The following is a 26934-nucleotide window of genomic DNA, read 5'->3' on the forward strand; positions in this document are numbered from 1 at the left end:
ACGCCTTCCGGTCTTCTTCCCATTTCCTTCACCTGTTGCTCTGTTTTCCGTCTCTTGGTTCCGATTTCCTGGATTTGTTCCATCCGCCCCTTTCTAGGTCTGCTCCTTCTTCTATTCTCCTGTCACTTGGCATCTGTGACCTCCTTTACTAGTCTGTTCTCGTTCATTCTAGTTATATGTCCAAACCAATTCAGGTTTCTTTTTTCAATTTTTTTCTCTCTTGGTCGCTGTCTTATGTTTCTAATGTTATCGTTCCTATCCCTGTCCAACATTTGTTTTCCTTCTTTTGGTAATTCTTTAAAATTTGGTGAATAATTTGTGGTAGCACTAAGTAATTCGTTCAGATGCTGGTTAGTTAATACTGATATGTGTTAGGATTTCACGAATTTTAAAATGGAATTAAATGGTACATTGTTTCTAATATGGAAATAATTCGACATCATCCTTTTTTAATTTAGAGTATGTAGGTACTTCGATTTTGGTACAAATTTACAAAATTCGGTAATCGGTGTCGACTTATAGTTTTATTTTCGAGCTTGATCTTCTTGCGTCTCTGTTAATTTTAATTCTCCAGATGTTGTCTGGGTCATATTATGGTAATAAAAAATTCACCTTATGGACCATGTTTATTTCAATGAGGCGTGGACCATGTTTATTTCATGAATTCAGAAAAAAATGAAGAGACGATTTAAAATATTTGAAGTCTTGAAATAAATTTTGGACTTCTCAATATTCCTTCTGGCTTTTTTATTTACTCGTTAAGTTTTTCTAGTTTAATATTGTAACAATTTTTTTTAAGTCGAGTAAAATGACTACAAATCGCTCTGGAGTGGGCTGATTACTGACTTTTTTGTCGCGCCACTCTTAATATTATTTCGCGCAGTTTTCGATTTGTCATATCACTCTTAGCTTGGATGGAAATGGAATTTGTTATAAAGTTGCATTTGGTCTTTCATATTTGTTGTCAGTAATTTAAAAAACATTCTGAAACACACATGGAACGATAATAACTTTTTTAAATAATAACACAAAATTGAAAAGGATCTCGGGTACATTTATCGAGAGCCACAAATAATTCTTCAAAGAGCCGCATGTGGCTCGCGAGCCACAGTTTGGCCACCCCTGATATCCACAGAGAACGACAGTTCTCACCAGTGGCGCACAACACCCCTACAAGCGACACTATATATACACGAAATTTTCGATTTTCTAAACCTGACTGAATTGAAAATTGGGCCAAATCCCATCTTAAAGTTTAGGAAAAGACTCGTCCATCCATATGTTACCTCTCCATTTTGGTCCAAGGGTGTGGATTTTACGGCCCTTCCCATTTAAAGCCTGTTTTTCGTTCTCGTCCCCAAAACTCCCAAAAATTTCAAAAATTTAAGCCCGACCTTTGCGGCCTCTGATAGCACAGATCATTACCTTTCCAACGCATGTTTAATTTTGAAAATCGGTTATACCATTCAAAAGTTATCGAGCTCAGAAATATGACTCAATTTTTATTTAAAAAATGGAAAATGTTTGTGGATATGTATGTATGTATGTATGTGTGTGGAAAAGTTACACCGATCTGAATTTTTTTTTCTGTGTTTCAAGAAGGTGTGAGGGCCGATTCAGAACCGGTCTAATTTTTGACTTCTGACTACCCGTAAGCCAGCTAGAGGACTAGGTAGATACAAAATAGCATATTTTTTGGGCGTATATATCTTAGGTTCAAGGAAAGACAGGAAAACCGCAAATACACCAAATCAATAGGGTTGAGTTAAGCTTTCAAGTGGCGCCTAAGCGATCAAGCTGAGACATACACACTGCTCGCCATAGCCAAAAAACTGAAAAATTAAACTTTGAAAATTTTGGTTTTTCGACAATTACTCAACATTTCAACCTACAAATTGCGCCAATAACTTAGCGTTTATAGAAGTACACCAGACGAATTTAACGGTGTATACCTCATATCCCGGAAAATTTGAATTTTTTAGGTGATAGGCTTCATAAGTATGATAAAATCTATTTCCTGTGGGAAAAACGGTTTCTCAAGCTCAATAATTCCTGTAGTAGCTTCAATTTTCATACTTGACCTCAGATCCATCAGATACTACTGGTCAATACGTTTCAAACTCATGTTTACTGATCAAAATCGGTTAAGCCGTTTAGAAGTTTTTAAGCTACAAAAGTATAATCCAATTTACGATTATTCCCGAAATGGTTTATGTAGTTGCAGTGGTTACGACGCTAAATTTGATCTGGCAACGGGCAATCCGACTTCATTTACCGGCCATCTCAATTTTTTTTCAATCTATTTCGAATAAAAAAAAATCTAGTGTACATTCGATGGACACTAGATCATTTGGGAGATAATGCAACAAAGGTGACCATTTATAAAGCTTGACGTGTAATAGAGGAACATTGCATTCAACTTCATACATTTAATTTATAAATAACTTTGAAAAACTCCTGATACAAGAATAAAAAACCGCTAAACGCCGTAAAAATGAGTGGCGCATAAAATATTCCAGCTACAAAAGATCTGATATGAATATTACGTGGCGCGAAAATGGATTTTCATTTGATGCAAAACAAAATTCTAGTTTTATTTTAAAAGATTTTTCCATAATATTTGCTAAATTTGAAGTAAACGCGCCACAAAAGAGTTTCAAAATTCAAACTGTATCAAAGTTACTCTTTTGTGGCGCGTTTACTTCAAATTTAGCAAATATTATGGAAAAATCTTTTAAAATAAAAATAGAATTTTGTTTTGCATCAAATGAAAATCCATTTTCGCGCCACGTAATATTCATATCAGATCTTTTGTAGCTGGAATATTTTATGCGCCACTCATTTTTACGGCGTTTAGCGGTTTTTTATTCTTGTAGTATATTCATGTACAAAAAAGTTATAATGAAAAATTTCAAAAATTATCGTAAAAAATGTAAAAAAATAATATTTTTTTATATTAGGTATTATATAATATATAATATTATATTATATACTATATATAATATATAATATATTATATAATAATATTATTTTATTTTTATATTATATTATAAAAATCGTTAAAAGTATAAAACCTTGAAAAACCATAATCTCTTTAAAAAAAGTCGTACAACGTTATACAGTAGACCATTTTAAAGGTAATTGATTTCTATTCCTATTACGTGTACTATTGCATATACCTAAAGTTACGTAGAAAAAAGTTACAGAACAGTATTTGTGAAATAACAAGGAAAATTGCCCAAAATTGCTGTGAGTGGCGAATTTTGAAACATCATATTTCGAAAACTATAAATCCAAATTACCCCTACTAAACAACATTTTAAAGAAGAAATATGTAGATTTTTTTTCTGTAAAGCAATGTCTATACCTATATCCTCGTGGACAAAAGTTATGGGACAAAAAACAAAATTTCTTTCTTTTGGGGTTCTTCGTGCTTTTCCTTTTGAATATATTTTTGTAAAAAAAAGCAGCACTGCCTTTAAAAAGTGATATTTAGATAGAAAATTTAACCAGGAACAATTTTTATGTAGATATGTTTGTACCAAAAGTGCATATAACTCACCCTAATGTAACCTGTGCCCAGGGACTAATTCACTCATTTCTCAAAAACGCACCCCTTTAAATGGTAGCACTCCGCGGTTTTTTCATATATAGATGTCCATTGACCATAATATGAAATAATAAAACCCCGTTAACGTTGTAGTTCCTTTTAGCTATCTTATTTTGAATATAGTCAATAGCCTATATCTACCACGGCATCAGAAATTTTTTTTAAATAAACATTAATTTTTGGTGCTATGCGCAGGACAGCCGTGTTCAATTCACACAAGTTGATTTCCACCAAAATTTCTTCTAATCTTTATATAATATATTATTTTCTTACTCTATATTTTGTTGTATTTTAATATTTTAATTCCACAAAAATCAAACTAATTTTATTACTGTTTGTGAAATATTGTTTAAACAATTGCATATGTTTAAAAATAATAAACTTTTATTCTCTAAGTTAAAATATATGAACAAAGTAAGTTTTTGCTAAAAAAAGTGTTATTTCAAAGGATAGAGTATTTGTTGTTATTTTGCAATAAACAAATTTATTTATTTATACCGAAATGTAATAAAAATTAACATTTATCAATCATTATCAAAGGTCATTGGAATGCCCAATCAGAGCAAACTATCCGCTGTCCTGCGCGTAGCACCAATAATTAATGTTTATTTAAAAAAATTCCTGACGCCGTGGTAGTTAATCGATTTTAATTTTGCAAATTGAAAATGCAAGGTACAGTACACTTATATACGCAAAAAAAATTTCACCTTGCTATCTGCTTTATTTTCAGTCCTGTAACATTTTGACAAAATAAATTTTTTTTGCAAAAGCTGGATTGCAAAATTTATTTTGCAAAATCTATTGAACCGATCTTAATGAAATTTACAGTATTGTTTTATTGTATCATAAAGTTTTTCTGGGTGAAATATGAAGGTCCTAAGCGTAGCATAAATGGTTGAAAAACGTAAAATGCGAATACTTGTTTTTGTATGGTTTTTCGCAATTATTGCTATTTTGCAACAAGGGTGACTATTTTTTAAATTTTTAACCAATTCTATATTGTAGGAAATTTAATTACGCAACTTTTATGTCAGTACAACTTTTCTCGGAAATGAATACTTTTAAAGTTATAATCAAAAAACCAAGAAAAAAATCGAATTTTTCCTTCATTTTTTGACATTTTGATTATTTAAACAATGTTCCGGACCTTTTTGAGAGGGAGGATAACTCAAATATTATTATTTGAGTTATTTTCAAGCAATTTCTACAAAAAAATTTGAGTCACCTCTCAACGTCCAAATGTACTAATATTTTTACAGATGCGCCCTGGTCTAGCTTCATTTATAGGTATTTCATCGTTAGTAGGTTTTTCGTCCTCTACTACATTAATGAACTGATCTATTTTTAATCTGCTTTGTTCAAAAAGCAGTCCTTTCGAAACATCTGTTTTTGTTATTATTTGTTTATTTACGTCAGGTTTTTCCTGAGTAATTACCAGTTCACTTTTTGCTGCTCTGCCCATAAAGTTTTGTTTGTGTTCTTCTTTCTTTTTTTTTCGGCAATATTTAAATTGGTCTTATAATGTGTTTTGGAGTTCGCAATAGTACTAGACATTAGATCTTGTTGTTCTTGGCACCTTTTTTCTAGATGATAAATATGTAAGTTTACTTACAGCGTCAAGTTCCTTTTTAATGGTAATGGTCCTGTCTGATAATGTGTCACAGTGAGAACAGGTTATGTTATCTACCACATCATAAGATTTATTGTCGCTCTTGCTGTTTATAAATTCACCAATTTTATTTATATAGGTAATCACTTGTGGATTTGCAACATTCACTGGTACTTTTAACGTCACAATTATGTCGATTAGTTCATTTTTCTTTTATTTAACTCAGTCGTTAACGTGGTTGTATCACGCGCCGCCATCTTTTCAATTCGCCAAATAAACATTCAATATGTTTATTTGATCACTGTTAAATATATCAGTAACTAGTTGGTGGACGAAAGTCTATATTCTAACTACATTGATGGTTTAATAATGAATGATGAATAATGACTGATCTCTTTCTTTACTTGCTACGTATCTATAATCAATCCCAATTGTTTGTTATGATTGTTGACACGATTCGACCATGAAATAATTATATCAAAATAGCTGACTAAGGTGTTCTTGAAACAAGTGCATTATATTGGGATATCTGTGTCACCTAGTTATTTACAACAACCGGCGATGTTTGTTTTAAGATATTTAACAATTAAATGAATATGAGTTGCTTTTATTTTGGATGCTGATATAATCCTTCACATCCATCCCCTTATAGGAAAAATTTTCTGACTACCTACAAGGAAGAAAATTTTTGTGTGCGCTACCAACTGATTACTTTAAAAGATTTATACAAATATATACAAATACAACATACAAATATAATATATACAAATATACAACTTATTATCCTATAAAAATATTCCTCAAACATCGTCTATTCTTACCTATTCCTTTTCTTAATCTCGCGAAAATCTATACTCAAAAATTGTAATTTGTTTTACCTTAATTCACGCTACACAAAGACCAACTTCTCCTCCACGTGGTGTGTGGTGGTAACAGCTTCGAGCTGACGTGGATAGGGTCCTAGCCCCTAGACACGTCACAAAGAGGCTGGCTAACGAAGCTCTGGCGTACGCAAATACCGGGAACAACAGCGTGGAGAGGGAGTGTTGTAGACGGGTGGGTGCAGAGGTAACTGGACTAATCGTTCGGGACCTCTGCGGGCATCCGGAAACAATGCAAACTTGTGGAAACCTGCCCGGTATATACCGTGTTGGTAAGCCGGTGGTTGTAGAGGATGTGCTTACCGATGTGGGGGCTTGCCTTGATTGGCTGGCCAAGTGGAAGGGAACCACAGAAATCCCCCTCAAGCCAAGGTGGAACAGCACAAGCCGAAGGCTTGGCGTGGCGCAGGAATTGAGCCGCGGGGCTAAGGGGTTGCCTAGTCACGATTATGCGGACTCCGGGTACCAGGCGAAACCCAGGTTTCATTAGCCTTCTCCCGGTATGCGAGGCTCTGCTGGGAGTGACCATACATTCCCTAGATACTCGTGGGACTAAAATGGACCAAGTAGGAAAAACTAAAAACAATGAGGGCAAAGAGGAAGAAAAAAGCCTCAATCATCCCGAGGTTATGGAATTGGATCCAGTTCCAAGCCATAAATCGGAGGATGAGCTTTAAAAAGCAGCGGAGACGAGCAAAGTATCGCTCAAGGGCCAAAAAAGGCCGAAAGAGAGAAACTGAGTGGCGCTGCCCGAAAAAGGTTTAAGTACCTGTTAAAACAAGGCCTTAAATATGAAGAGGCTCGACAACAGGCACAAAAGCCTATACAAAAACCACCCGAGGATGTATCCAAGGGCAAAGGGTCCAAGAGGATCCGGTCTGAGGAGAGCACGCCAGAAAATCCTAGGAAAAAGGGAGTTGGCACCACCGTTGGGATAACCAGCGGTGGTGAAGAAAACAAACCATCCTATGGACAGGTTGCAGCGGCAATAAGGGTAGGAATAATGCCCAAAAACCATCCAGAATCTTTACTAACAGTGGAACAACTAGCCGCAACGAAAGAGAAGATTCTGGAAAAAATAGTGGAGCTGGATCCAAAGGCAACAATTAGGCCTAAATTCAGCAACCTACAATTCAGACCGGGTTGGATGCTTCTGTCTTGTGCTGACAAAGACACAGTTGAGTGGCTTAAAAGCATAATTCAGGAGCTGCAGCCACAGGAGGGTATCTCGCTGAGACTGGAAGAGGAAAGCAATATTCCTCACTCCGAGATCTTTGTGACATATCTTCCTGATAGTCTGAACACCACGAATGCAAAAATTCTTCGATTCTTAGAGGTCCAAAATGAAGACCTCAACTCACAGAATTGGAGAGTTGTAAGAAGGGTTGACAAAGGCCCTACTGTAGAGCTCACTCTTTCAATGGACCCTAACTCCGCTGAAAGGGTGAAACAAAATGGCTCAACTATAAATTTGGCCAGGTAAGAATATTACCAAAAAAAGGCCATCCAAAACCTAGTGAGCCAGAAGCTGCTTCAACTAGTAAAGCAGCAAAAATGGCCACAAAAAAAAGGGGCCCAGGAAAAGGGCCCTGCGAAGTTCAAAAAGGGATCAGATAAAGGTCCCAAAAGCCAGTAAAATGGCTTCCAACAAAAATATTAGGTTTCTGCAGTTAAATCTCCATCACGCAAAAGCCGCAACTAGTGTGCTTAACAGCAGTTTTAGCAGAAACCTAACTGACATCGGGCTCATTCAAGAGCCCTGGGCTGACAAAGGACTTATCAAAGGACTTCCAAATAATACATGTAAGTTGATTTATTCACAAATGCATGACTTGCCAAGAGCAGCTTTGCTCATTTCTAAAAAACTAAAATTCATTTCTGTTCCGGAGTTTATCACAAGAGACTTAGCAACAGCTGAAGTGGAGCTCCCCACGGAAAGGGGCAAAAGGCAAATTATAATTGCCTCTGCCTATTTCCAGGGTGATGAAGACCAACCTCCGCCAGAGGAAGTGAAAGACCTCATCAGTTGGTGCAACAAAAAGAACAGACAACTTATCCTTGGATATGATGCGAACTCCCACAGCATAGTATGGGGCAGCACAGACACGAACAAACGTGGTGAGTACCTTTTAGAATATTTGGCTAACTCCAATATAGACATTATCAATAGAGGTAACAAACCAACTTTTATCACTGCAAATAGGAAAGAGGTGCTTGACATCACCTTAACTAGTTGCTCTGCTACAAATCTAATACAGAACTGGCATGTCTCCGATGAGGTATCGATGTCGGATCATAGAACCATAAGGTTCGATGTCGAGGCTGACCGGGAACAGATACAGTCCTGTCGAATACCGAAACAGACTGACTGGTGTGCATATAAGGACACCCTAAGGTCAGATGTTGAAGGCGTAACTTATTCGATTGAAACCATAGAGGAACTGGAAGGTGCCTCACAATGGCTAAATCGTACGATAATTAGCTGCTATGAGGGAGCCTGTCCCATCAAGACCAAAGCCGTCAAAAGAGATGTGCCATGGTGGAACAGGGAACTCAGTAAGTTAAAAGCTCAAACTCGTAAAGCTTTTAATAGAGCCAAAAGTATAGGTAACTGGGATGACTACAAAAAGGCTCTAACAGAATACAATAAAGAACTTAGAAGGTCTAAGAGAAGAACATGGAGGCAATTCTGCGAGGGGATAACTGAATTAGCTCCAGCAGTACGCCTCCAAAAAGTAATCTCAAAGGACCACTCAAACGGTATTGGACTTATAAAAAAGCCAAATGGAGAGTTTACTGAAACCATAGATGAAAGCATGATTTGCTTATTACAATCTCACTTTCCTGGGTCAACACTCATTGAAGATGACCCAAGGGTTAATCTTGATGAATCTAATTACAGAACATCAAGAGCTGCAAAAAGCCTAGCGGGAAAAATCTTCACCAAAAATAGAATTAAATGGGCAATACATAGCTTTAAGCCCTACCAATCTCCTGGAGAGGATGGTATCTTTCCAGCCCTGCTACAACAGGGCGTTGATACATTAACTCCTCATCTAGTCAAAATATTCAAGATGAGCTTCATCTTGGGCTACATTCCAAAAGGGTGGAGAGAGGTTAGGGTATGCTTCATTCCTAAGTGTGGTAAACGCCCTCCAGAGGAGCCGAAGTCATATAGACCCATAAGCCTTACCTCCTTTCTACTTAAAAGTATGGAAAAAATACTTTATAATATATATATATATATATATATATATATATATATATATATATATATATATATATATATATATATATATATATATATATAACAAATATTTAAATATTTAAACAAATATACCGCTTCACAAAGAACAATTTGCCTACCAATCAGGCAAATCCAGCGTGGATGCCTTGCACTGTCTCGTAAAAGACATAGAAAAGGCAATAGGATCAAAGGAAGTGGCGCTATGTGCATTCATAGATATAGAGGGTGCGTTTGACAACACCTCATATGAATCAATCAGCGCCGCCGCAACAGCAAAAGGTATCCAACCTTCCATAACTAAATGGATTCAATCCATGCTAAACACTAGGAAAATTATTACCTACCTAGGAGGCAAATCAACTACTATAAAAGCAGTATTATCTGCAATTGCAGAGTAATTGTTCGGCAACGCCATAAATATCTGGAACAGGTATTCCTTGATCCTGATCAGATTACAAACCTAGCTCCAAAACGGATAATGGACTTTCTTAGAAGCCTAGACCTTTTGGACTAAAATATAGATGTAGGGTATACACAAAAGATCTTATTGGGACCGTGCAAGTTCGGCAAAGCAACCTCTATTTCTACGCTCTGTACTTTTATTCGCACTTTTAATTATATTGGCCACTTATATTAGTCCTGGTTGATGGATAATTGTCAAGGCCATAGTCCAAAAAAATAATAAGAAGAAAAAATAAGATGCAGGTTATGTTATGCAAACGTAAACAATTGTATGTAGTAAATAAAATTAGTTGTTAAAATGCAGTACTGCAAGCAAAATACAATTAATTAAATTTACCTTTATATAATAATTGCATATCATATCAATATTGTGGAGCAATATATAATTTTTCTGCTTCAATGACAGAAGGTATGAGATATACGTCAATTTGACAATTTCAATTGACAATATGAATTATTTAAGATAGTTGCAATATTTCTCCGCGACTCGCGCACGGTCGTTTCTCGTTTCCCTTCCAAGTACTTGCACACCGCGAATAGGTCGCAGTGTAGTAAGGTCAACTGGGCCAATCGACCCCTTTTGCAATCTACATCTACCTTAATTCACAGATTTAAAAAAAATTATAACTTTAATTCATACATTTGAACTTACTTTTTAATTATACTTCTTTCACTTTTAAAATAATTTTTTTTGATATTCTGACCTTTTACATATTCTTCTATTAAAAATTTCTCCTTTTTTTCTCTTCATCTTGTCCGGTACTTTACTAATACATATTTTCATTTTCTTTATACTTAATACTTTCTTCATAGTGTACTATTAACTATATTTCTTCTTCTTCTTCATATTTCTTCATTATCATTTACTTCATATATCATATAATATCATTCTTCATATATATTCATATCATTTTTCATAATTCTTAATTTATATAATTCTTCATATAATATTCTTCTATATAATTCTTCATTAAACTCGTATTCACTTCATATATTCTTCATTTTCTACCCTTACCTACGCGGTGGGTAGTTTTTCGCAGCTTTAAATCCTTGTATTTGCTTCCGGTCCTTTTGCACGTCCTTAGTCGTGAGAAGGTTTGTTCCAAAAAAGACAAAATGGATAGTTGTGCGCTTAAAAAATCTTTTTCTACATTTTGTATCCCTAAATTCCTGTCTGATCCGAACTGCTCAGTTTCGACGAGAGTCGGTTAGTTTCAAAACACGAAATGGATATGCTAAAATCTTCTGATGTTCATTTGTACCTTTTTTCTTGACAAGAGGTGGTTTTTTATGGTTTATATTGTTAATTAACTTTGCTTCTAATATATTAAAAAAAAATCATTTGTCCCCTTAATTAACCATAAAACATAAAAAATCATATTTATACCAAAATTCAACCGATATTAAAAAAAATTGAAATCAAAAACTTTTAAAACAAAATCAAAAACAAAAAGAATTATTATCTAAAAAGTTCAGTGTTCAATAATGAAAAAAAAAAAATTCGAAAGAAAGTGTTAATAAAAATTCTGTTGAAAAATATGATGAACATTCCCTAAGAAAATCTTAATCCTAACACTAAATCTGGTTCTGGGCTAAAAATTTAAATCCTACTACTAAATCTGTCTCTGGGCTAAAAATAATTAATCCTACTGTTTCTGGGCAAAAATAATAAATCCTAATGTTTCTGGGCCGCGGACCCATAAAATATTTACATAAAAAAAAAGGATTAGGAACGAAAAACTTGTAAATGTACGCTAAATAAATAATATGAGTTTTTGTTATCTATTAAATAATAGTTTTTTCTCACTTAATTCGTGCAAGTAGTCACTTTATATTATACCGTCACAATGAAAAAGTCTCTATTTCTCTGATTGAAATACAGTCTTACATGACTTTTCTTATGTATTCATCCAAAGCATATTAACATTATAGAAATTTAAAGTTAGTTTATATTACAAAAATTTAAAGTAACTATACTAATTATCTATATTTTACTTGAAGCAATACAAAGTATTCTTCTTAAATAGTACTTTTTACTGTAGGTACTGCAACTTTTTGTACTGTAGGTACAAAATTCTCTTCAATTCTATTGTTCCATATCTTTTGACATTAATCTTCTTGAAATTATCCTTAATACTTGTCTTTATTCTAAGATAACTTTTTAGTCTTAATGTTTAACAATCTTTTTGTCTTTTTCCTCAAATGGGATTTTCTTGTCATATATAACTACGGTGACCATATCTTTTTAAAGAAAAAAAAGTACAAAAAACAAAAATATATTAAAAACGCAAAATGTATCTTGTTATTGGACAAATATAACTTTTTGGCATTAACAATAAATGAACTATGTAGCTAAACATAAAAAATTATATCAATTAAACTAAATATAACACATTACATTCACTTTGAAAAAGTTACAAGCCTGTAATTAAGAGTTTTTAGATGAGAGACCTGGAATAGCCTCATCTTCTTCCGGTTTTTTGCATCATTCATATTTTTCTGAACTTAAAATTAATTTAAGAAGGTCCGGCTTCGACTGAAGTAAATGAAACATTTCATATAAGTCTCATCAAAATTTGCGTACACCAGCATCGCTGCCTTGAGAGTGGATATGGACATTTGTGACTTTTCCGACGTCCAATAATAATTATTTATTACAGAAAATAAACACTCGATAGCCGCACTAGTACCCGGAAGGGAAAAAATAAATTCGCATAATAATTGTAAGTTTTTCAGTTTGAATTGATCTACACACTTAAAAACTTTAAGCCATCGATCCTGACTATTTTTTTCTTTTCTGTTCCACTCAGCAATTTTTTCACTTGTAGCCACGTCTTTCAAAATTCCCAGTTCGTCAAAGAGTTGATCTTCGTTTAACATGGCTGCCTTGATATACAATTTAAAAGCTTCGAGAGAATAAAGCAAGAAACCCATTATGAACGCCCGGCACGGCACAGCCCGGCACGGCACAGCACAGGCCGGCACGTCCAAAAACCCATTTGTAACGGCCGGCACGGCACGGCACCGGAAAAATGATCATATATTTTAAAAACTATCGTAAAATAAAAGTTTTTAAAAGACATAAACTACACAATTTTAAAGAATATGCATCATGTTAAAAAAACGAATTCATGGTTAAAAGATAATGTACGTACCTGTCCATTGATCAAAATTTTCGGATATTTGTACCCATGTTTTGTCCTTTTTCTTACTATCATGATAACTTGAGTACGATGCATCATACAAAAATGGGTATTCTCTGACACTCTCAATGAAAAGGTCGTCCATATTATTTTATTTCAAAAGAAACAACGCGCTTTCAATTAAAAAATCAACAATATATCTGCTTATTACCAATTATGACGCACTGGCGCCGACTGGCCGTTCAGGCCGTTCGACTTCAACGGATTTTATTCTCCTCGGAGAATTTTGGCCGTTCCGTTTGCGTGCTGGCCTGTGCCGGGCCGAGCCGGCCGCTCATAATGGGTTACGTTGCATTTAAAACTATACAAATGAATTTGGACTGTCCTGTGCCGGGCCGGGCTGTGCCGTGCCGGCCGTTCATAATGGGTTTCTTGCTTAACAAACATCGTTCCATGTTATTTCACTTCTTATGCGAGCTCCACACTCTCGCCGAAGTCGATCGAGGTTCAACAAGTACGAAAGTAGACGGCCACCTTGTGTAACTTTGCCTCACTTCGTTCTACTTCCACTTTCTGTCGGTCTGGTCAAAGGGATCTTTGTCGGTATCGCACCGCTCTTTGTCGGTATCGCACTTCCTCGCGAAGTAGAACGAGTGTGTAGAGAGAACTTCGGACTTCGGTCAACTTTGGCGAAGTAACTTCGGCGAGAGTGTGGAGCCCACTTTAGATCTATGCTTTTGAATAGTTTAAATTCATGAAAATTTGTACTTCAGTTTTCTAGATAGGTTACACATTTTGTGTAAAAATGTTTCACTTGTGCAGTGAATTTTTGTGTACGACCACCGCACCATAAGCCTGATGTCTCACACACTTAAAATGTTTATAAAGATCATTCATAAACGCATTTACCACACTTGATATGAATATTGAAGAAACCCACTTTGGATTTACATTACTAATCCAGAGATGCTTGGATGTGAACCAGGATATGTACGTCTGTTTCATAGATTACAACAAGGCTTTCGATAAAGTCCGCCACAAAGAGCTAATGGACGTCCTCAAAGCAAAACAATGACCTTTGAATTATAACAAATCTATATTATAAACAGCAGGCACACATACGCATTAACGAACACACATCAGAAGAGTTCAAAATTAAAAGAGGAGTGCGACAGGGGTGTGTATTGTCACTACTACTATTAAATGCATACTCTGAAGAAATTATGAAAAAAGTTCTTGAGGAAGAAACAGCAGGAATAAAGGTACCTAAATGGAACGCCAATTAACAACATTAGATATGCGGACGACACTATCATAATAGCGGACAACCTCCAAGACCTCCAAAAGCTAATGAACAAGATAGATGAGTATGGAGAACAATATGGATTATCAGTAAACATCAAGAAAACTAAATTTATGAGGATATCAAAAACCCAAAATAATGATAAAAGCCTGACTTTAGAACAAGTTGAAAACTACAACTATCTTGGCACAATAATTAATCACACAAACGATTACTCCAAAGAAATTAAAGTTCGAATAGAGAAGGCAAGAACCAACTTCAATAAAATGAGAAAGGTAGTTTGTGCAAGAGAACTGAAATAATTAAGACTTGAGAGTTAGGCTGGCAAGGTGTTATATTTTCTCGACTCTGCCTTACGGGATAGAAGCATGGTCAATTAACGCGTCGACTACTAAAAAGTTGAAAGCATTTGAACTGTGGGTGAAGGTACCTGAAGATAGCATGGACCGAGCCTGTAACAAACAACGAAGTCATGAGAAGAGTCAACAAAAGAATGGAAATATTGGAAACCATCAAGACAAAAAAGCTGCAATACCTGGAACAGTATACAAAGAAATTTGTTTAAAAGTAGTAAAAGATAAAAATATTCATTTTTTAGAAAAAATAAGTACATTCGCGTGTTCTTAGAAAGGTTTTAATGTACATTAGGACAATATTTAAAAATAAGTACTGTCCTACTTAAATAAGTACATATGGTCACCGTATATATAACTTATATGTCTTTATTTTTCTTCTTACATCATTACTTTCTTTTCTTCACAAAATCATTGTATAAAAATTGTTGTATATCCTTGTAAATAATTAATTTAATTGCTTTTCCATAGTCATGTTTTTAATTTTTCGTCTTTAATGTTTCTTTGTCTTATCATTGGTAAAAAAAATTCTCTAAATCTTGATTATTTCTTCGTTAGTCTTCGTTATTTCGGAACTCACATTTTCCGTGGAAATTATTTTCAATAAAATATTCTTTCATGTTTATCTTTCATGATTCATATTCAATTATAATATTTTGACTCATCGCAAAAAGTTTTTCTACACATTTCCTTGAATGTATATAATTCCAATTGTCCATTTAAATTTTTGCTTTTTGCTTTTTCAGCAGATTCCTTCATACTCGTGCTTTCACAGTCAATCGGACGTAAATATAAATCTTACGCACAATAAAAATTATTATTTTGCATTTTCATCGCTTCCTACATGTAAATAGTACTACATTCATGTAACTAGACACTTATATGCATATTATGTAATTGCAGACAGTTTTAAAAATACTTTTAATTGTTTTATGTGCTAACGCATCGCAAAAAAATCTTTTTTTATCCTTAGAAATATAAACTTCTATAGATAATCTCTATTTGTAGTTAAGAAAGCTTAGTTAGTCTTTTGTAGAAAAATTAATTCACTTATTCAATACTCTACTTTACCATTTACTCTACATAGAAATATGAAAAACTTTACCTAATTTACTAATGTGTATTTATATTTAAAAATAATTAATCCTAACTTATCCCAAAATTTTATGTATTTACATTATATTTAATAAAAGAAAATTATACGTGTATGTGAGACTGTATGCAATGAAAAAATAGCTTAAGAGTTACTCACTCTGAGATATATTCCTAGAGAGTGGAGAGAGAGGTACGTGTGGTCTTCATACCAAAATCAGGTAGGATGGATTACACCCTACCGAAGGCTTTCCGACCAATTAGCCTGACATCTTTTCTCTTGAAAACGATGGAAAGGCTATGCGAGAGGGTACATAAGAGATGAAGTTCTGGTTCATAATCCACTTCATCCAAATCAACATGCATATACTTCGGGAAGATCTACCGATTCTGCACTTCATCAAGTAGTTGGAAGAATTGAAAGATCGCTGGATAATAAAGAATCCACCCTAGGTATATTCATAGACATTGAGGGAGCGTTTGATAAAACAACTTTCCCAACCATCACCCAACAGCTCAATGTCAGGAATGTCCCCCTGGCCGTGAGCGAATGGATATTCAGTATGCTGTCAAATAGAGCAATAAGCATAAATGTAGAAGACGTTTTGGTTAGAGGGATGGTTACGAGGGGATGTCCACAAGGGGGGGTGCTATCACCACTCCTCTGGAACATAGTGTTGGATACCCTGGTTTACCAACTCAGCAAGAACGGTTTCTACACAATAGCCTATGCAGACGATATAACCGTCTTGCAAAGCGGTAAGTTTGAGAACACACTATGCGAGAGATTACAAGTTGCTCTCAGACTAATAGAAACATGGTGTAAGGAACACTCACTGTCTATAAATCCAAAAAAGACAGAGATGGTCCTCTTCACCAGAAAAAGAAGGATCACGGGCTTAATACCCCCTAGGATTCTAAACTGCAGTCTGAATTTCTCTGAAGAGGTGAAATACCTTGGTATTACCCTTGACAGGAAGTTAACATGGAACTCTCACTTAGATAGTAGAGCTAAAAGAGCATATATTGCCTATGAACAGTGTCGGCGAACGGTCGGACGCACTTGGGGCCTTTCGCCCATGGTGGTCGCCTGGATCTACACTACTGTCATTAGGCCAATGCTAACTTACGGAGCCATTGCTTGGGTACCAAAAGTGCTACAGGCAACAGCGATCAACAAACTAAACCATATTCAACGGATGGCTTGCCTAAATATAACAGGTGCCATGAAAACAACACCAACTGCTGCAATGGAGTTGTTCATTGGCATTACCCCTTTAGACATATATGTCAGAGAGGTGGCGCTGATGACGATGATGAGGTTACGCTCAGCGGGTGCAAACCTTGATGTAGGAATGGGACAATTGAGATGTCGTTTCTGGCGGGGTGAGCTGGAGGCACTGCCCCAGCTGCATGCGGGCCATGGATGCGACTCAATTAAACCTACGTTTGTCTTCGACAAACCCTACAAAATCGAAACAAGACAACATAGGGAGTCAAACGTGGCAAATGCATATTGCATCTACACCGATGGCTCCAAAACGAAAGAAGGCTCAGGATGTGGAATATACTCCAGATCATTGAACCTTAGTATAAAATGGGGCATGGGCAAAAATGCCAGCGTAGTTCAGACTGAACTGGCTGGTATCTCCATAGCCGCAAAAGAGATAATCGGGAAAGGTATAGCCGGCAAAACTGTAATAATCTGCACAGACAGCAGACAAGCGCTACTAACCCTGAACAGACCACGCGTCATATCAGGGCTAGTAATGGAGTGTCATGGATCACTAGCCCAAGCTTCGGATGGTAACAACATCATCCTGAGGTGGGTTAAAGGACACAACAGAAATAAAGGCAACCGCATTGCTGACCAGCTGGCTAGAAGGGCAGCAGGCCTAAGACTCTTAGGACCTTGTGATCTTTTTGGCTTGTCGACTACAACAATCGCGGAAACTGTCAAATGTCACTCCCACACGCAAACCGTAAGAAGATGGGAAGAAGGGCCAGGATGTAGACTTGCCAAGGTAACACTAAGGAACCTTGGGAAGTCAGCATCAGAAAAGTACTTGAGAATGACCAGGAAAAACCTACGCTTGACCGTTGGTTTTTTAACTGGCCATTGTCAACTAAGAAAACACCTCCACACACTGGGGCTAGTAGACACATCTCTATGCAGGTGTGAACGAGATGACGAAACTGTCGAGCATGTCCTATGTGAATGTCCGGAGTTATCGTCAATACGAGAGTATGCGTTCGGCGAGCCTTGGCCTACACCTGCCGATATAGGGGAGATGTCACCAGGTGATTTGTCCACCTTCCTGGAAATGGCAGGATGGATAATGAACTAAGGACGACAACCCCCTGGGAGGATGTACAATGGGTCAATTGTGGCCTAAGTGCTGTGGGACTTGACTCACACTCCCTACTCTACAGATACAGATACTCACGTCTACACTATCGTCCACTATTGTCTATTTGATTTCCATGTCCTCTTGAAAGCTGGGCGTGGACCCATGTCTCAACCTTCGTTCTTGCCGACGTCTGCTACTGCGACCCTGGCTAGGTCTCTCCAACTCCATATTTCCCTCGCATACCTTATACCATTTAATCTGAGGATGGATACGTTACCCCAAATTTTCTGCGCCTCCATTTCCAGTTTCTTTCCATCTTCGTTCCTATATCAGAAGTCCAGTTCGTCTCTAAGGTTCGCCATATAATATAATAGGTTGTAGTAATGTGGAGATGAACCTCGATAGGGGTAGGAATACACTAAGTACTCATAAGTACTCATAACATGTTTATTTGATCACTGTTAAATATATCAGTAACTAGTTGGTGGACGAAAGTCTATATTCTAACTACATTGATGGTTTAATAATTAATGATGAATAATGACTGCTCTCTTTCTTTACTTGCTACGTATCTATAATCAATCCCAATTGTTTTTTTATGATTGTTGATTCGACCATGAAATAATTATATCAAAATAGCTGACTAAAGTGTTCTTGAAACAAGTGCATTATATTGGGAAATCTGTGTCACCTAGTTATTTACAACAACCGGCGATGTTTGTTTTAAGATATTTAAAAATTAAATGAATATGAGTTGCTTTTATTTTGGATGCTGATATAATCCTTCACAGGGTCATGACTTTTTCTTTTTTCAATGCATATGCAATCTATGAAGTGGGACATAAAATATAGATTTTCTTAAACAACTTATTCAATTTTCAGCTCTTAATGTTTACAAACAATGGAAATATGATTTATTGAAAAAAAAATTATAACTTGATTTATATTTTTATATTGGTCATATAAAATCCTTTTTACTATTTTAATATGTATTTTTTCATCAGCTTTTCAGTGAGCCTACATACAAGCGTATAACATAGAAACTGTCAAAGTAATTATAATTGTTTATAACCTAAAAAGTAGGGTCTTTTTCGGACGGTTTTTTAATAACAATTTTGATAAAATCTTAAAATATTTTAATACGTCTTAAAACTAAAGTCTCAAATAATCAATTGCGATTTGTAAAATATCTCTGGAGTCACTGTTAGGGCAAGAACAGGTTTAAACAATTGATCTCTGGGATAAACAAATTGAATAACTTTTAAACTATTTGGTCGATCTGGTTGAAATTTAGCACACTGAAATAACCCATTAATTGGCATAATTTAAAGTAGTTAAATTAAAAATATTGTTGTGCAAAAAATACAGTTATTAATATTTATAAATTAGTGCAAAAATGAGAGTTTTTTACAATTATCTCGGTCAATTGTTTATATATTTCAATATATGTCCCACCAAATTAAAGACCTTTTTAAGGTCTACAATATTTATTTGAAACATTTTTCTCTAAAATGCACAAGAAACGTTTTATAGTCAAAAAACTGAGTTTTCATTCTTTGTAACTGTTAAAAAAAAAGAAGAACAAAAATTAGCTGTACGTCTTCACGGAATTATCATCATTTATCCCTCATCTATCGTTTAAAACCTTCAAAACCCTGTTTAACATTTTTACGTGAAATCGAAGATTTTTTTTCCTATTAACTGGTGTATAATGCCATGCAAGCAAAATGTTTGTGTTACCGGAATAATACCAAATGATATGAATACATGTACCCACAAACTGGTGCAAGAATCTTGAAAATTGAAGGACAAATAATAAAGTATACATTGTCAAACTTAATAAAAAAATTTGGGTGGCGGAATTTTGTGATCCTATTTTGTGAGTGTTTACAATATGTGATCATATTTATTATTAGAGCCACCTCAGAAAATTTTACTTTCGTTTAATAATAGTGGAGTCAATGAAGGTGCATATGAGTTATTACCTCAGATTTCGTTGAACCTCCATCGATTTTCATAAAAATTGGTGAGTGGTTAAAGTTTAAAGGATACCTCAAGGAGCAAAGGTGACATAGTGCCAACTTGCGCTTTTTGAATTTTAGGGGTGAAATACACCCCTTTTTAAAAATCATTTTTTAGATTTCTGAAAGTGCAGTCACTGTAAGTTTTCACTTCCTATTTTGTTGAACCTTCATCGATTTTCATGAAAATCGGTAAGCAGTTAGAGGATACCTCAAGGAATAAAATTTATATAGCATCAACTTGCACTTTTACATTTTAGGGGTGCAATACACCCCTAACTTTTAAATTGTAAAAAATGCAGATTTCCGCATTATGGCGCAAGTAATCTCGTTTAATTAAGAAAAATAAATATTTTTTTATATTTATGTTTATGAATTGCAATGTTAGCAACCAAAAATCCGAAAATTGACAAGTCAAAAATCACGAAAACCCTATTCTTCTATATTTCTCAAAGTGTAGTCACTGAATGTTTTCACCCACGATTTCTTTGAACCTTCATCGATTTTCATGAAAATTGCTGATTAGTTAGAGGATACCTCAAAAAACAAAAGTGATATAGCACCAAGTTGCGCTTTCTGCATTTTAGGGGTGAAATCCACCTTCTTTTAATGATAAAAATGCAGATTTCAGCATTCTGGCTCAAGCAATCTCGTTTAATTAAGTAAAATAAATATTTTTTTACATTTATGTGCATGATTTATAATTTTTATTAATTTTTCAAACCTTATAGCAACCAAAAATCAGAAAATTAGCAAATCGACAATCACGAAAAAAATTGTTCTTTTATATTTCCAAAAAGGCAGTCACTGAAGGTTTTCACCCCTGATTTCGTTGAACCTCCATCAATTTTCATGAAAATTGGTAAGTAGTTAGAGGATACCTCAAGAAACAAAAATGATGTGGTACCAACTTGCGCTTTTATCCTGGGGGTGGATGTTACCCCTTCTCATGGGTGAACACTATTTTATTAAAAATAACCCCATAATTAGATAGAGGATTAAATTCTAAGCAAACTTTCTTTTATCAAGTTTATAAATTTTTTATTTAAATAATATTTCATAATTTAATAAAATATTATTGGTACAGTAAAACCTGACAATAACGGCCACTAAAAATAGAAAACAATTGGCCGTTATAGAAATGTGGCCGCTAATGCTAGGTTTCCTTTTCCACAAATACATAAAATATAATTGAAAATTTATTTATTTTAGTAATTAAAGCAAATCTAATTAAATATAATTCTACAAACAAACGGAACATACTAAAACTAAATTCAATTTACTACAATATAAAACAATATCTATACGAAAAAACAACTACAAGAAAAACAGAATTTTTGTTTGTTTTACATTTTTTTAGATAAACGAAACATACTAAAACTAATTTAATATAGGTAATACATAATATAAAACAACATACTATAGCTACTACGAAAAATACGCTTATCACTAAAGTATCGTCGTGCTTTCATGCTATATTCAACAAAACCAACTTGGTACGGCCTTTAGTTAGATATCGCAAATCACTTTGGCTGATTTTGTCTGCATATATATTATGTTTGAGGAATCCCTTTTTTTGTGAGACTGGATATAGGACATTTCTCAAGTATTAATTCACATTCATGGTATATCGTTGCTATACAGGGATAATAATCTGTGCATTGTTATGGTACAGGCTACGTTAAATATGAAGTAAATGTGGAAGATATACACTGGTTATTCATTTCAATTTAATTTGATTGTTTTTTAATCGTTTAAAATATTTAAAATAATTAAAGACATAAAGTTATTTCAAAAATAAATTCAGGTCTCACTGGCAGGGTGGGAAATAATAAAGCGCCATACAATAGCATTTCATTACAATGCTCATTACAGGCATTACAGGCTGCTCCATTTGAGAAAACTCATACTCTCAAACTTTGAGAAAACACTCATTCAGTTTCGACCAACCCTGTATTAGCTAAAATTAAACGGTTTGCTAGATTAATAATTTTTAACTATTAATAATATACTATATTAAAAATCACTTGAACATAAATTGATTTTCTGATGTCAAATCACTACAATTATACAGGGGGTGAATATTGCTATGAAATTTGAAAAAAAAAACGTAATTATCTTTTAAACTACTTCGTATAACATCACAAAACGTGATATTTGAAGAAATAAAACATAGAGGAGAATCTAAAAATGTAAAAATATACAGGGTGTTCCATTAAACAACAGATAATTTTGTTTCACGCTGTCAATATGGGTGGCCCTGTATATTTGGAAATGTATTTAAATTCTGATATTATCTATGCCCCAATCTCACCTAAATAAACTTTTTTCGTATCTCCTACAACAAACGACTAATTGGACTTCCCACAACCTGTATACATACAAAATCTCCGCTATAAAATTTTTTCAAAGAAAATGTTATTGGTTTTTTTAAAATAACTTTTTATTTCCATCATATAATAAGGGTCCTTTTATTTCCATCATAACTTGCTTAATTTTGATGCTATCGACTTCTTATATAGCTTTTTGATAGTTAACTTTAAGTACTTTATTAAAATGTTTAATATCTATATTTAACAAAGTGCATCGTTTTCCTGTTATTTAAGCTTGAATACTAAGATTTGAGTATATTCGCGGAAAAAAATATATATTCAATTGCATATAACTCACTTTGTATATGTAATAAAGGATTTTTCGAATAAGGAGCTTATTTATTTTTATATTATCTTCGATTTTGGTAATAACAACTTTTTTGAAGAAACTTATGGTTTTTGAGTTATTTATGAAAAACTGCTTTAAAACATGGATTTTTTTCAGGAAAAATCAAAACTTTTGATCTTTAATAACTCAAAAACTATTGATTTATTGGAATAACTTTATATAACAAATTTTACTTATAATTTGTCCCTCTATCGATTAGTGGTATTATTTTTAATAAAATAATTTCCACCCCCGAGAAGGGGTGGCATCCCCCCCAGGGTAAAAGCGCAAGTTGGCACCATGTCACCTTTGTTTCTTGAGGTATCCTCTACATACCTACCAATTTTCATGAAAATCGATGGAGGTTCAACGAAATCGGAGGTGAAAACCTTCATTGACTCCACTATAATAGTATATAATTTTTTTCTTTATACGGTCCACGTTGCCTTTGAAACTTTAGAAATGGATGCTATGTTTCTGTTGGATTGAATAGTTCTGTTAGTAATGAATATTAAAGTTTTAATTTCTGCTATTTTCCTTGGTGAGATGTCTTTGGATTTCCCATGATGTTCTGGTACCACTAGTGTAACAAACGTGCAATGTTCACTAAATTCATAAAAAATAGTATACGCCTAGAATACGTCAGAATATCACTAGAGAGCAATGGAAATTCACAAAGTTTATTATAACTCTAAACACCAAGAATACAAAATAATAGACACACGAGTTGCAAGCTAGGCTGGGCAGCACTGACAAACAATGGCATCTGAGTCACGCATTGCCACACATGCGTGTTGTTAATATTGTCAGACTATTTATTGCACTTTCATAAAGTGTAACAAGACAGCCAAATGGAAACAAATCCATTAATATATGATACAGCTCAATTATATACCCTTCCTCTAAAACATTGAATTTTACTAGGTGGCTCTAATAATATGATCACCCACTGTATATTCCGTAAAAATTTTCTTCTTTTAGGCAAATAGCTTTATATTATAGCTCTGAATTACAAATCGAATGAGACTTCGTAAGGTCCGATCGGTCAATTCCTTTTCGAGCTACGTGTAATTGTTTATGAAAATTGTTAGTAATGTTGACTAAAAAATTAAGCAGCTACAAAAATTAATCAATCGCTAATTTTATTTAACAAATAAACAATAATGATACCAATGAGCAGAGCAAGCGTCAAGACGAATTTCGATGTCGAACTTTGATCTCGACAGAGCTTGTTTAGTCGAAATCAATTTCTACCTAACGTTCCGATATGATGAGTTACAGAATACCAATTCCTACAAATTCCGATCTGACTTGCTGACCTCTATTCGACTTGACGCATTTCTATTCGATTTGTAGTAACAGTATACTGCCGTCCTCAATTAAAACGCGGTATCTGCAAAGCATTGAAAATCGAGCTTTTGTTATATGTGGTTTACTTGTCACCTTATTTATGCTTCTGCTATGTCTGAAAGCCGTATCATTTTATTTACTACCAAAATAAACAAATTGGAATATGCCGAATGTGCTAGCGAGTATCATGTACTTGCCGTGTTTTAATTGAGCACAGCGCATTTACCGCGTTTTTATCGAGACTCGTGTTGCGACCTCGTATTTTGAACATTTATGACATGTAGGTATTTTGCGTAAATAATAAACAATTATAAGCTATTTATTTTTCTTTTTTGTTAACTATTCTTCCTTGTAAAAAATCCAATTTGTAAATAAAATGCAGATACGCCACTATTTCTGATCCAGTAATATGTCCGGTGCTCAATTAAAACGCGGTATATGACTTTTTATTTACAGCCTTGACAAACACACGATTTTTTTAAGAATATATTTTTAAATAATGTTTAACTATCATTAGAACATGTTTTACGTTAAAAAGTTGTCAAAACATATAGTCCTGAGAAAAACTTTGAGAGCCGATTTCTCGGTTTTAAGTTGGCTGCACATACCACGTTTTATTTGAGGACGGTAGTATAGGGCTGATTATCTCGCTTTTAAGACTTTTATTAATTATTCCCAGTTTTTACCAGGTACGCTGGAATTTAAAACGTACTTTGAAAACTGTTTTACTTACTTCAACCATATTTAGAATATCGTCGGCATCATCACTAATTTCGCTGAGATCATCTTCGAGAGGTGGTTGGACGGTCTCTTGTTTTACACAGATCTTCTTTGCACTACCCGGACTATCTACGGCTTCATCCGCGGCACGTTTAACTGGTGGCGGAGAGGATTGCTTCATGGTTTCTTCTTCTGAAGATTCGGGTTTAACGCCAGGTTCTTCTGCAGCTGGTGCCGGTTGCAACAATGGCGGAATTTCCTTTTTGCGATTCGATTCCAGATTGGAATCTTCTGAAGGTGGCACTAAAAGTAGTAGTAATCGCTTTTAGCATCAATAAGTAAAAATACTTTGTTTTGGCAGTAATAAAAGATTACACTGGAAAAAGAAGGTAACGATTTAAAAGAATTGTTAATATTTAAAACTAAATATATTTAAAAGTATATATTTACAAGAAGTGGAGTATTAGAAGCATAAAAAAACAAATAAAGAAAAATCACTGATTCTAAATTGCTAAAGAAGATTTATATAATATTTAAGAATATTATAGAAGAACAGAGAATACCGGGCGACTGGAAAAACAGTATAACAATACTCATTTTCAAAAAGGGAGAGAAAACACATACAGAAAACTATAGGGGAATAACTCTGCTTAACATCACTCTTAAAGCATTCACAAAAACTATCCTGGAAGAAATCGCCAAAACTGTAACCATACGGGAAGAACAGCAAGGTTTCCGGAAAAATAGATCCACCATTGATGCAATATTTTTTATCAGACAGATAGCGGAAAAATCCATAGAATTTAATAAACCAGCATATATGTTTCGTCGATATGACCAAGGCTTTTGACAGAGTGCGATTAAAGGACGTGTTAGAAATAATGGGAGAAAAAGGGCTAAACCACACGCTAATTAACCTAGTACACGATATTAACAAACAATGTAAAACAAAAATAAGAGCAGGACATTTGACAACAGAAGACATAGTTATAAACACAGGAATCCGTCAAGGCGATTCACTGAGTCCTTTCATATGTAATTTAATAATGGACAAAATAATACAAAACCTTTCCAGAACAGCTGAATTTAAGATAAGTAACACATTCTTTAGAGTCGTTTGCTACGCTGACGTTCCTGTCCTTATCGCCGATTCTGAAGACAATCTCCAAAAGCTACTGCATGCATTTAATACTAAAGCTAAAGAACTAAATATGCTTATCAACACCGAGAAGACTAAGTGCCTAGTAATTTCCAAAGAACCGATAAGATGCAAATTAGAAAATGACTCCAAAACTGTGGAAGAGGTGAATCACTTCAAATATCTTGGAGCGGAAATAACAAGCTATGGAAATCTCTCAAAAGAGGTCAGAAAACGAACAATATAAAACCTATTATAACATATGCGGCAGAAACAAGACCAGACACAAATAGAACGTTACAAATGATGTGAACAGTTGAAATGAGAACACTAAGAAGTATACAAGGCAAAACTCTACGTGACAGAATAAGAAGTTGTAACGTTTCAAACGTCACAGCTTTGCTATTTTATTTTTAAATAATTATTTTATTCTATTTTCTTTAAGATTTCATTAATAGTTATCTTCTGTATTCGTTTTAACTTGTTTTTCCGTTAAAAACCTGTTTGGCGCCCTCTTTTGTTATCCTCTATCTACTATATCTCTTTTCGTCTAACATTTAAATCATCATACTGAACGCACTTCATATATTCTTCCTCTGTAGATATCTGTCTTTCATTACGGAACATGCTTATCCTACCTTTCTACAGTTCACGCTGTCATATAATTGACTATGACAATTCTCAAAATGGAGGTGGTGAAATTATGTATTTGACATCTTAACATTGACGTAACACCTAACGATAGACGTCAAGTTTTATTTTTTAGAAAAATCTTAAATCATCGCGTTAAAATTGTTATAAATTAAGTAATTATACTGTAGATATAGTTAGTTAGTGTTTGAACATTAATTTAGTAGTTAATTTAAAAGTTAAAACGGGATAATACGTTAGTAGTGAATTAGAAATACTAAGGACTTTTCTGTAAGTTTTGCCTTTATATAATCATAGTAGCAG

The 26934-nt window shown here is 34.3% G+C and overlaps 2 protein-coding genes across 3 annotated transcripts in view; one reads left to right on the plus strand and one right to left on the minus strand.

Moving 5' to 3' along the window:
• The window catches only part of LOC126882130 (monocarboxylate transporter 5), a 681181-nt gene that overhangs the window by 646320 nt on the left and 7927 nt on the right, over positions 1-26934 (plus strand). The gene's annotated exons all lie outside the window — the stretch shown is intronic.
• The window catches only part of LOC114342228 (zinc finger CCCH domain-containing protein 13), a 158488-nt gene that overhangs the window by 33591 nt on the left and 97963 nt on the right, over positions 1-26934 (minus strand). For both annotated transcript variants that reach the window (XM_028293017.2, XM_028293018.2), the window contains one exon: positions 24856-25145. In XM_028293017.2, the coding sequence (XP_028148818.1) occupies positions 24856-25145 (290 nt within the window). The remainder of the gene's footprint in view (positions 1-24855; positions 25146-26934) is intronic.

The sequence above is a fragment of the Diabrotica virgifera genome, chromosome 3 (genome assembly GCF_917563875.1).
Source record: "Diabrotica virgifera virgifera chromosome 3, PGI_DIABVI_V3a".
In the NCBI taxonomy this organism is placed as follows: Eukaryota; Metazoa; Arthropoda; class Insecta; order Coleoptera; family Chrysomelidae; genus Diabrotica; species Diabrotica virgifera.